Here is an 11,665-nt window from a genome sequence, read left to right on the forward strand (position 1 = left end):
TGCTTCATATTAACATGATTCAAATCTACATTGTCAACTAATTCAAATTTAATAATCATTCAATTCGATTCTAGACTAATCAATGATATTGAAAACACAAGATTATCAAGAAAAAACAAGTAGATGCATATTTAATCATTCAAGACAAATGATTACAATTAATCTCACTTATGCCTCCAATTTAAATTTTGTGCATGAAAATTGGATAATTTATTTGTTAGAAATCCAAAATTAAATGCTTATTTTACGATTTTGTGTTCTTTGCTTGCCTATGATCATTCAAATGTGAGTCCTATACCAATATTTATTGCATTTATGCATTTGTTCATATAGTTCTAATTTACTTGTAGTTTATTTCAGTTTTTCCAGTTTATGCTCCATTTGAGACTCTGATTTATTGTTTCTTGTATGATATGATTTTGTATATTTAAGAGTATTTTGGTAAATTAATAAATTTAATAATTGAAAATTTATATGAGTTGAACCATATTCCGAACCTAGATCTTTTGGTTTGATGCACTGTATCTTATGCATCTATAAGCGAGTTGTGAAATACTATTTTGATATAAAATATAATTTTTGTGTTTTGGGGCACAAATCCAGAAATTATAATATTAGGGAGGCACTTTTTTGTCAAAAACCCCTTATTCAGAATCTTCTTCTTCCTCTTTTTATATGGTTTTGAATTATTCTAGTATTGTTTTTTTGACAGATTCAATTTTTTTGATAAAATCTTCATTTTTTTTTAATGATATTTTGACATGGTTTTTAAATATTTTTAAATTAATTTTAGAAACCGTTTGTTTGAAACTATGTTTTAGAAATTGTTTTAAACTGCTTGAAACCTTTATAAACCGTTTGAAAGTATTCTTTTTGAAAGTGTTATTTTTGAGATTATTTGAGAATGTTTTTAGAAATTGTTTTAAACTGTTTGAAACCTTTATAGACTGTTTGCAACCTTTATTTGAAACTGTTATTTTTTAAGACCGTTTGAAACTATTTTTAAAAACCTTTATAAACTGTTTTAATTTTTTATAAGATATTTGAAAACGTTTTTAAATAAAGGTTGTAAATTGTGTTTTTGAAAATTGTTTGAAACTGTTTTATACCTTTGTAAACCATTTGGAACTATTTGCAACAGTTTGAAACCGTTTTAATATTTTTTTATTAGAAGAAAGATAAATTAATAGTTTACAGTTATTTTCTTTTTGAAGAAATTTACGATTATTAGATCTGAATTCGCAACAAAATTTGAAGAAATTTAATTACGAATTAAAAAATCAAGCGGATCGAAAATTAATTTGAAACTCGCAATTTTTTTGAAGAAATAACAGTAGAATTACAGAAATCAATTGTCGAATTGTTATGAAATGAAGCTTTTGAACTAATTTGTTAAATTGTTAATTCAATTTCTTTGAATAAGTTGAAGAAGATGAAGAATTAGAAGAAGAAGAGGACGTTTGCTATTTATAAAATATGTAAAGTAAATACAGAGTACAAAATAAAAGTGACAGAGTAAAAAACAATAACATGCTGAGATAAAAAAATTAAATTGGATTTTTAGAGTTAAAAATGCTAATATTTTTATTGATTAGCTATTTTTCTAAAAAAAATTCGGCTAATCCCCTTAAAAACCCTCCACCTTTGACCCCCAATTCAATTCCACTCTCACCTTGCAAAATTCCTAATTTTATTCAAATTATCACTTTTTATTTTCAATTGCACCCTAAAAGTACTAAATTGATCTCTTTTCACAGGAAAAATTTCAAATCAATACTTTAAATTTCAACAAATATTCTAAATAGTTCTCAATGTTAAAATTTCAACAATAAAACCATCTTTCCTAAAATTTTAAAAGTTAACAAATTTTAAATTTAATATAAATTAATTAAAAATAATTTTAAAAATATAAATAATATTTTTATATATAAAATTAATTTAAAGTTTTGAATCGAATCATATCTCACCGCCCTTATTCCGCAAAATTAATTTAATTTATCTTTATATTATTTTTAGTTTATATTTAATTAAAAAATCTCGTGTCCAATTTTAAACCGATTATCTTTTAAAAAAAAAATTAAAAACCGACCACCACAAATCCACCGCTTCTCCTCCATCTGTTCTTCTCAAGGAAGAACAGCCGCTGTTCTTCCCAAGTAATGAGCAGCCGAATTCGCTGAGCGTTTAACAAAAGCAACATATATAAAATTCATACAGCTTATCAGTGAAATATCAAGGACTACATCAGAGAAATAGGATAAATCTTTATTGGGACATAATGGTTGTATGTGTTAGTTTGATAGATAATATAATGTGACATCAATGATGATATGAATTGAGAATATAATTCTTTCAATTCCAAAAGTATACATGATCGTTCGAGGAAAACAAAGAATAGCAGGAAAGAATGTTTTTAGCAAGAACATAAAGCTTACTTTGCACATAAGTACTCTACAATACATTAACTTGTCCTAGCAAATGCAATTTACACTTACAACACAAAACACGAGTAACAAAAAGTTGCTGACAAACATGAAAACCTAACAAATATAATTCCTAATAACAATTTATTCTAAATAAATTTCTTAGTTAAATCCGGTTTACCACGTAAAATTTTAACTTCATTTTTAGTAGTGTGACGCATGACACATTTTAATTAAAATTACCTATCACTTAAATGTAATTATCTAAAAATTGATTCGAGACTTTAACCAATTACTTCATATGGTAAAAAAATTTAATTTTACGTGGTGAACTGAATCTTTCTAATTCTAAATTAACTAGACAGCTTGAGCTGCAACAATTGGTGTCTTATGGTGCGTGGTGTCGTCTGAGTAAAACCCGTGCTTACTCGAGTCATATTTTTCTCCATCACCCCATAACGCATATGCCTCTTCACCATGCACAGCGTCGTCCCCTATCAGTAGATGCTCCTCCGGCATACGCAGCGGGATCACCAAGTTGATCACCACACAAATAATTGACGTAACAACAACGTTCCATCCAATGACGAATGCACCACCGACTAATTGTTTCAGAACTTGCATTCCTCCAGATCCGCCGTAGATGGCTCCTCTAGAGTTGGTGACAGGTAAAAAGAGAGCGCATAATTCGGGTTCAGCAAAAATACCCGTTAAAACGCCGCCTAGGAGGCCAGCTACGGCATGTGTATGAAAGACGCCAAGAGTGTCGTCAATCTTTTGGAGGAGTGTCCATCTTTTATGTATAATCATCATTGTGAACCATGGAACACTTCCTGATAGGATCCCCATTACTATTGCTGCCCATCCTTGAACAATACCTAATTGATTCGTCAAGCAAATTGATAAATTAATAAACGAATTAAATCTTCGAATTGTTCAATTATTTAAATAACCATAAAATCTTTTACTTATATACACAGACTATGATCACCAAGTGATTTATAAACACAATCAATAACATTACACATAATTAAGTATTAATTTTTCCGTTCTGTTTAAGAAGGAACATATTTCATTTTACATGTTCCATTTAAGAAATCGATATTATATTTTCCATCCGAAGACGGATAATTAAGAAAAGGAATAATGTATATACCAGCAGCAGGAGTGATGCAAACAAGGCCGGTGATCATGCCTTGAACAGCGCCAATAACAGAAGGTTTGTCGAAGAAAATGACATCAAGCAAAGTCCAAACCAGAAGGCTTGTAGCTGCACATATGTTTGTGTTCAGGACGGCCATGGAAGAGTCCACGTTGGCACTGTATGGATCTCCACCGTTGAATCCTGCCCATCCCATCCATATTAATCCTGCTCCTGCTAGCACTAATAGTACATTATTTGGTGGAAATCTCTCCCTGTCCTTTTTTGATCTTGGACCCACCTGCATCCATTTTACTCTAATAGATTAATTATGAATCAATGTAAATTTGTTTATTCTCATGAGTTGAATATCACCATACTTTTAACCCATGTAAGTTTGTTTATTTAAATGAGCCGAACACTAATACGATATGTTTAGTATATTTACTGATAACATGTTGAGTCTGATTGACACGGCACAATATATTTTAAATTTTGTCATACACGGATTGAATGAGTTAAAATGCTAATCCATACACGACATATTCTAAGGTGTGTTATGAATAAATTTATCCGTTTATAACATCTATCTTAACGTCAATCCCGACACTGTTTTTTTTTTCCGCAGTGGCAAATCGTGTTTTCAAATTCTAACAATTGTATTTAACATAAAACAGTTTTAGTTATAGCCAATATCTTTTATTAAGATATTAAAGGAAACAGCTAGCAGCCACCAGCCAGAAGAAACAGCTAACAGCCACCAACGATAACTGTAACTCTTAACTTTAGAATAATAAAATATAAAATAATTTATTATCAAAAAGAAAGGAGTGGAAAGTATGTATAATACTAACCCAAAAAGCAGTAGTCAAGCCAGCAATACCAGAAGAAAGATGAATAACATAGCCACCGGAATAATCCATAACACCCCAATGAAACAAAAACCCTCCGCCCCACAAGCTAAACGCCCCCACCGTATACGAAAACGTCAGCCAAAGCGGCACAAAAGCCATCCACGCCTTTATATTCATCCTCCCAAGTACCGATCCCGCAAGCAAAATCAACGTTATGGCAGCAAACACGCATTGAAACCAAACCATCGTAGCCATCGGATAGAACGGTTCGGCCATGGCGGTCTCCACTTCTCCATTTTTAAAATAATGTGTAGTTGCAGGCAATGCAGCCTGTTTTATCAGAAACTTCTGCCCCAAGGCAGGTCCGGCTTTCCCCCAAAACGGTAAAAGCTCGTCGCCGAACGACATCTTATACGCCCAAGTCACCCAACAAATGACAACTGCAGCGAACGCGTATAAGGCCATGAAAGCGGAATTGACTGCCCATTTCTTTTTTACGATACTTCCGTAGAGAATGACGAGCCCCGGTACGCTCTGGAGGCCGACCAGGGTGGCCGAGATCATTTGCCACGCGTTGTCTCCTTTGTTTAGCCATTCGGGAACCGCTGCTGATCCTCCTTGGTATGCTATTGGTACCGGGTTAAATGGAGGAGCAGCCATGGCTAATTAATTTGCTAGCTCTCTAGTTAGGGTTAGGGCAAAACAAAGCTTATGTATTGCCTAACTATTTAACCATGCAGATTCCATAGTCAAATGATACCTGAAACTGAATCATTTATAAATAGAATATTGCCAGGTCCCTTTTCAAATTTTTATAGTCTAATTTTAAATTTTTAGGGGATGTATTGAAACGTATAAATTTGGCAGAAAAAAAGTATAATTAACTATTGTTTTGCCCAATAGTAACCAGCTGTGATATGCACTTAGCTTAAGTTAAGGAATCAATTAAATTTAATACATTATTCGGCTAAATTTAGATAAATATAAAATTGAAAAATATATTTGTGTCATTATCAATTCTAATGTACATTGATTAAAATGGATACTAATGCATTTCCTGCTATTTATCATGAAGAAAGTTGTATATCTTTCTATTGTCTTGCCCTGATGTCTTATTGCCAATTAAGTAGTGAAGAAAAAACAATACAATCCTCTTATTTTATTTGCTAACAAAATAAGGGAATCAAACACAGTAAAATTAATCAGACTCTTTGAATATAATTTGATTCCATTTCGGTTGTAGTTGTTGAAAAGTTCAACTTAGCCGAATCCATGGAAGGTTTTAAATAGACCAAATAACCAAAAAAAAGACAATTCTTTTTATAAAATTTTTATAAAAATTCAAACCTTTTAATTTTATCCAATTTTTCCTGAAATGCATGATTTTATTTCAATTATGTCCAACTATAAAATTTTGCTTATGTGGCGCTAATGTGTGGCAATGCCACATCAGCGCCACGTAGGCGCCACATGAGTAAAATCATGTAGTTGGACAATATCAAAACGAAATCATGCATGTGTTTCGGGACAAATTGGATAAAATTGAAAGATTTGAATTTTTGTGAGTTCCCTTCAAAAGTTTGGTCTTTTTTAGTTATTTGGCCTTTTATATACAATGGGTAGAATGTTATTGCCAATGTTGTTTACTTCAGGGGTATTGACAATATTGAATTTCAAAATCTATCATTTGTAGCGAGTTAATCGCAACATTTAAAATGTTATAAAACAAATTACAATATTTTCTCTTTTTTTATTTTGTAGCGAAAATTTATTTTCCGACAATTTTGTGAATAAATGGCAGACTAGAGTTCCAAGTGAAATACATATATTGGCATATTCAATCTTAAAGTTTCGCACTTTTACACTATGACGCCTAAAAATAATTATTTTTTATGAATTAATATGTATATTAGCCTCAAACAGAGGCTACATGTCACCATCCGAAATCTCGGATTGAGATCGACACTAGAAAATAATAGTGGTTGCTCTGAAACATCATTTGCGTCAGGGGCGGAACCACGCTTAGATTCGGGTAGGCTAGAGACAGGGCTGTCGCCGGAAAATCAAAAGTGGACCGGTGGAGGTGGACGGTGAGCTGGAGCTGTATCAGCTTATTCCAGTTGTTATAGCCCTGGCTGCGCTATTCTGTAAATTCCAACGAAGAAGAAAACTAATTTTTAGGTTAAATTTTAAGGGCCAAACGGGCCTCAGGTGAACTTAAAAAGATTGGATTTTTAGACAAATACCTATCAAACACATACTTATTCTCAAAAATACCTTTTGACTAAAACTAGTTGAAATTTACAGTTTGACCAAATTTTTTTATAAAAATACTTTTTTTATTTGCAATAATACAATTTTAGTTTCTAACAGTTTACTAACAATTTACTAAATATTTGTTTTTCACCAACAGTTTGCTAACCGTTTACTAACAATTTACTAAATGATAAGTTAATTTAGTAACTGTTTACTAACAGTTTCCTAACGTTTTACTAAAAAAATAAATCAGACTCCTAAAATTCATAAATAGAAAATAACATAAAATTTAAATATATGAATAACATAAAGTCATTTTGTCCAGTATTTTGGTAGCAAAATTTGATGATAATATAGGAAAAATGTTTTGTACCTTTTTAATATGAATGAAATTTGAGATTTCAAATTGAAACATAGATAAAGTTTTGGTACAATTTAAATTTTCAATTCACAAATCTGTTCCAGCTAGCCTTAATCATAATCTCAGCTAGATTGAGCCGTATTATTGTGGTTGTTGCTGCTCTTGTTGCAAGAAATTCCACCATTGTCAACACCTCCGCCAGAAAATCCAACAATCGACGACCCATTGTCGGACGAACAATCAACAACCCATCGTCGCCGCCGTCCAACCCATCAATCGAGAACCCATCGCCGCTGCCTTCAGATCCATCAAACAATAACCCATCGCCGCCGCCATCGCCAGCAAACCCATAGATCCGCAATCCATCGCCGATTTAGCGGCAGCCTTAAGATACAAAATACCTTCGTTATCGCCGGTGATGAGGATTCTGTATTATTCAATATTTTGAGTGTAAAAAAATCAAGAAAACCCGTAAAGAAGAAGAAAAGAAGAAGACTGGTGTATTTTGGCAAGGAGATGAGCGTGTTTGTATTACCGAGAATAAGTAGCTGTTTGGTGGTGTAGAGTCTAATTTCCTCTAAAAAGATAGCTACTTTTGAAGACAAATCTTGTGACCTTTTTAAGCCCAAACACTAAGGCCTAACAGGTCAAACAAATGAAAAATAAAGTCAAAAGTCTTTTGTGTCCACTTTCATACTAATTTTTCATTTTTGTTAATATTTTTAATGAGTATCATTTACCAGTAAAATTCAGTTTGAAAGTACAAATATTTTCTACCAATGGGGGTTGGTCTAAGTGGTAAGCGGCTTGGTATCGTTTAAGCAAGGTCTCGGGTTCGAGTCCTTGTGAATGCAGAAAATTCCCACTGGCAGACTCACCCACCATGCCAGGTGCGCGACGCGGGTCGGATCCGGATTAGTTAAGGCGAAGCCTTGGAAACCGGATGAGCTTACCAAAAAAAAATACAAATATTTTTTGCAATTATTTAACCCAAGTTTTCCAGTTCTCAACTTTAATATCTTGTAGGGTTTTATTTTAAAAAATAAAATTAAAATCTTTCATAAATGAATCAATTCTAATAATTTTTTAGCATTTTTTTTTAAATTAAAACACCTTTGATATTGATTAAATTTGTATTTTTAAATTATTTAAATTGATTTAGTCTTAAAAGAACATTTACTGCATTAGTTGAATGCCATTTTTATCAATAAAAATTATTAAACCCGATTTACATAATAAAACAGAAGACGAAATATTGAGCGATTGTAATATTAATTAAATACATATGGTTCTTAGTGATAGATATTAATATAAAAAACTATCGTAATATTAGCTATTTTTAATTCAAATTGTGTTTTTATGTTTATTTTTTACATGTTTACCCCGGGCTGAAAACAATTTCTAGTTCCGCCACTGATTTGCGTTGACCTAGAATAAATGTATGATTTATTTATTAAAGAATAAAGGTTATCATTATAGAGACTTAATATATTGTAATACATGAAAGATAATACTCGTTCACATAGAACCTATCGCCATGATTCATATATTTTATTTCTTTTAGTGCTTTATTATTTGGACCAAGTGGAAAAATGTAAGAATAATTCCATATCAATTATGATATTAATGAAAAATAATAATTAAGACTATTTCTATATTGATCATGATATCAATGGAAATAAATATTTCCTTATTAATGATGATATCAATGGAAATGAATATTTCCATATTAATTATTGATATGGAAATAATACTCTTTCCGTCCTAAAACAGTAGTGCACTTTTTTCTTTTCACACAGTTTAAGAAACACAATTAATGCTCTAATTTTTCACAACTTTATCTTCATTTTTTTATCATGCCCTTATTAAATGTTATGAGTAATTTACTTTTTAGGCTAATAACATTAAATGGTAAATTTTAAATAAAGACAATATGGTCTTAGTTGTTCGAGAGAACTCTAAGTTAAGTTCTTGGCATGATCTTTCAAGAGAGAATAATAGCAATTTATCGACAATGTGGCAGGGCGTTTATAAGATGTGTGTTAATAATTCTGAGATTTGGAATTTGTTTTGTGAAAATTTGCATTTTAAGGTTGGAAATGGAGAGGGTATTTTTTTTGAAAGGATTTGTGATTTGAGGGACAAGATTTATCTCTAACAATTTCTCATAATTAATTTTATAATCTGTCTTTGCAACAAGACATTCGCCTTTGTGATTTAACTAATCGTAATGCCGATTTTCAACTGTATATTTTTAGTAGGACTCGTACTGTCCAGGACAGGTCTGATCGAACATCTTGGGGCAGGGACGAGCTCAGTTTCAAGGCTGTGTGTTTTTGCAAAATGAAACTTGACAGTTCAGCTATAGAAAATAGTTTTTTACGTGGGCTATGGAAGCAGCAGATTCCGCCAAGATTACAATTCTTCATTTGGCTTTTACATAAGGAGCTAATCACTTCGAAACTCGCTTCTTTCTCAGCGAGGCTTGCTATCTCAAAATCAGCAGTGGTGTGCTATATGCAGCGACAAGGAAACGGGCGTTCATATTGCTTTGTATTGTAGTATTTCTTAGATTTTTTGGTGCTATTTTTTAGAATTCTTCAGGTTACGGGCTGGTCGGCTCCTCCGGATATTGAAAGCCTTTATTCTAAATGGATTTCACTTGTCAAAATTAAATTCAGGAAGTTATGGAGTACAATCTTATTCTTCGGTGTTTAGAAACTTTAAAAAGTTGGGAATAAAAAAATCTTTCAGAAAACAGATTCGAACTACAAAGATTTACTTTTTATTTGTACAGTTAAGGGTGTGCTTCATTATAGATATCACAATCTTTCTTTTCAGTATAGTGGTAATTATGTTTTTAGGAGTTTAAATTTTTTATTCCGATCATAATTTCATTGGATTTTTTATAGCTCCTGATTTTACCTATCACATCTTGCGACGGTGCTAATATACTTATTATTTATATAAAAAAATTAGAATATAAAAGAATAAAAATTAAAAATGTGGAATGTATTTAGATTGCTAGGCCATGGATAAATTTTATAGAGATAGTTTTTCTCTAATATTTCGTTTTCGATGTTATATATATATATATATATATATATATATATATATATATATATATATATATATATATATCTATTTCTATGATGAAAACCCACCTAGCTTTCTAATGAGTGTCACTTGTCCAACTTTGGAAACAAAAACTTGATGCACATCGTTGCTACATACATACACGTTGCTACTCAAACAAATTACACGTAATTAAGGGGCCGTCTGATGTAAGGAAATATATGTGTAAGAAATAGAGCTTCATCTAATTGCATGCACTACATTTGTTTATTTAATTTTGATAGGACATCTTCTTCTTATGTACAATACATTTTTCCATTATCAGAATCCTCAACTTTGTCTTAAAATACAGTCATGGCTCTATCTTCATCCATCGCCATTTTTTTCTTTGTATCGACATTGTTTAGCGGAGATGCAGTGCGAAATATGGGCGGCGAACAGTCTTTAATGTCATACACCAAACGTAACAACGTTAGCGGTTGTAATGGAGAACATACTCGTGTAGCAACTTTATATCCCTACAGTACTCAAACTTGGCACGGCGCATGTTTTCACGACACCAATGGTTATGTATCATATAATAGAGATCATGGCCTTGGTTACATCGTCATTTCGGTATTATTAACATTATTTCGTTTACATGTTTTTTTTCTAATTTGTTCATTTAAGGCTATAAACGCCTAGGCGTGTAAATGAACCAAGCCGTTCGCGAGCAGTTCGGTGTTCGGCTAAGAGCTCGGTTCATGTTCGTTCGTATTCTAAACGAACTGAGCTCGAACTTTGTGTGTGTGAATTATTAAACTCTGCTTTATATTCTTAAATCTTATTTAAAAAATAAGTTGGGGATTTGTGTGAATAGACTTGGGAAGCAGAAAGCAAATGGTGCAAGGATTCATATGAATTTAAAGTAGGCGGCCACACTATAGGAAGTGATACGTTTTATCTATCTTGGACCAACCCTCATCAGGTTGTGTTCGACTCCTCCCACAAAGACTTAAGGACCTCTGTAAGTTTTTCTTTAATTTAATTTACTCTATTTTGTAATAAAATTTATTAAATGATTTTATTTTTATTTTCAATGATATGATATGATCAGATAAGACAGAACGGAGTTGAAGTTTATTTGACTAACAATGGACTCTGTGACCAAACCATGGGAAAAGCTAAGGAGACATTGTGAAGATGAGAGGCATAATAAGTATTTTAGTTGTCAATTGAATAAATGAAAATGGCATGTTATAAACATGGAATCTTTGTTCTTTTTCCTACATCAATTATGGCAATCTTTAATTTACGCATGCATGAATATATTATATATTGAGTATATATATAATATTATATATATACGTTGTTTGGTCTGGTTTTCATTTTATTATCCTTTTCTTTTTCTTGTAACTTTTTTTTTGTACTTTCTTGAATGTTTCAAATGTAAATGAGATATTGTTGGGAAAAAAATAATCTAACTGAGATGTGTAAATGATAAAAGGTTGCAAGTTTTATTCTATAACAATATCAGTAAATGTGGTTAATTTACACTAACCGAGTTTTATAACTA

General features: G+C 31.7%; 2 protein-coding genes across 2 annotated transcripts; one reads left to right on the forward strand and one right to left on the reverse strand.

Annotated features, from left to right (window-relative positions):
* Nucleotides 1-2,375: 2,375 nt before the first annotated feature.
* LOC126678444 (ammonium transporter 3 member 1-like) lies at nt 2,376-5,166 on the reverse strand. Its single transcript, XM_050373344.2, has 3 exons — nt 4,419-5,166; nt 3,580-3,865; nt 2,376-3,301 (listed from the first exon to the last, which is right to left on the reverse strand). The coding sequence occupies exons 1-3, from the start codon at nt 5,076-5,078 to the stop codon at nt 2,781-2,783; spliced, it is 1,467 nt and encodes a 488-aa protein (XP_050229301.1). The 5' UTR covers nt 5,079-5,166; the 3' UTR covers nt 2,376-2,780.
* Nucleotides 5,167-10,414: 5,248 nt separating this feature from the next.
* On the forward strand, nt 10,415-11,411 carry LOC126678460 (uncharacterized). The gene is made up of 3 exons (XM_050373359.1): nt 10,415-10,725; nt 10,970-11,116; nt 11,207-11,411. Exons 1-3 carry the CDS (start codon nt 10,465-10,467, stop codon nt 11,288-11,290), a joined length of 492 nt encoding a protein of 163 aa, XP_050229316.1. The 5' UTR covers nt 10,415-10,464; the 3' UTR covers nt 11,291-11,411.
* Nucleotides 11,412-11,665: the final 254 nt, after the last annotated feature.

The sequence above is a fragment of the Mercurialis annua genome, linkage group LG1-X, assembly GCF_937616625.2.
Source record: "Mercurialis annua linkage group LG1-X, ddMerAnnu1.2, whole genome shotgun sequence".
Lineage (NCBI taxonomy): Eukaryota > Viridiplantae > Streptophyta > Magnoliopsida > Malpighiales > Euphorbiaceae > Mercurialis > Mercurialis annua.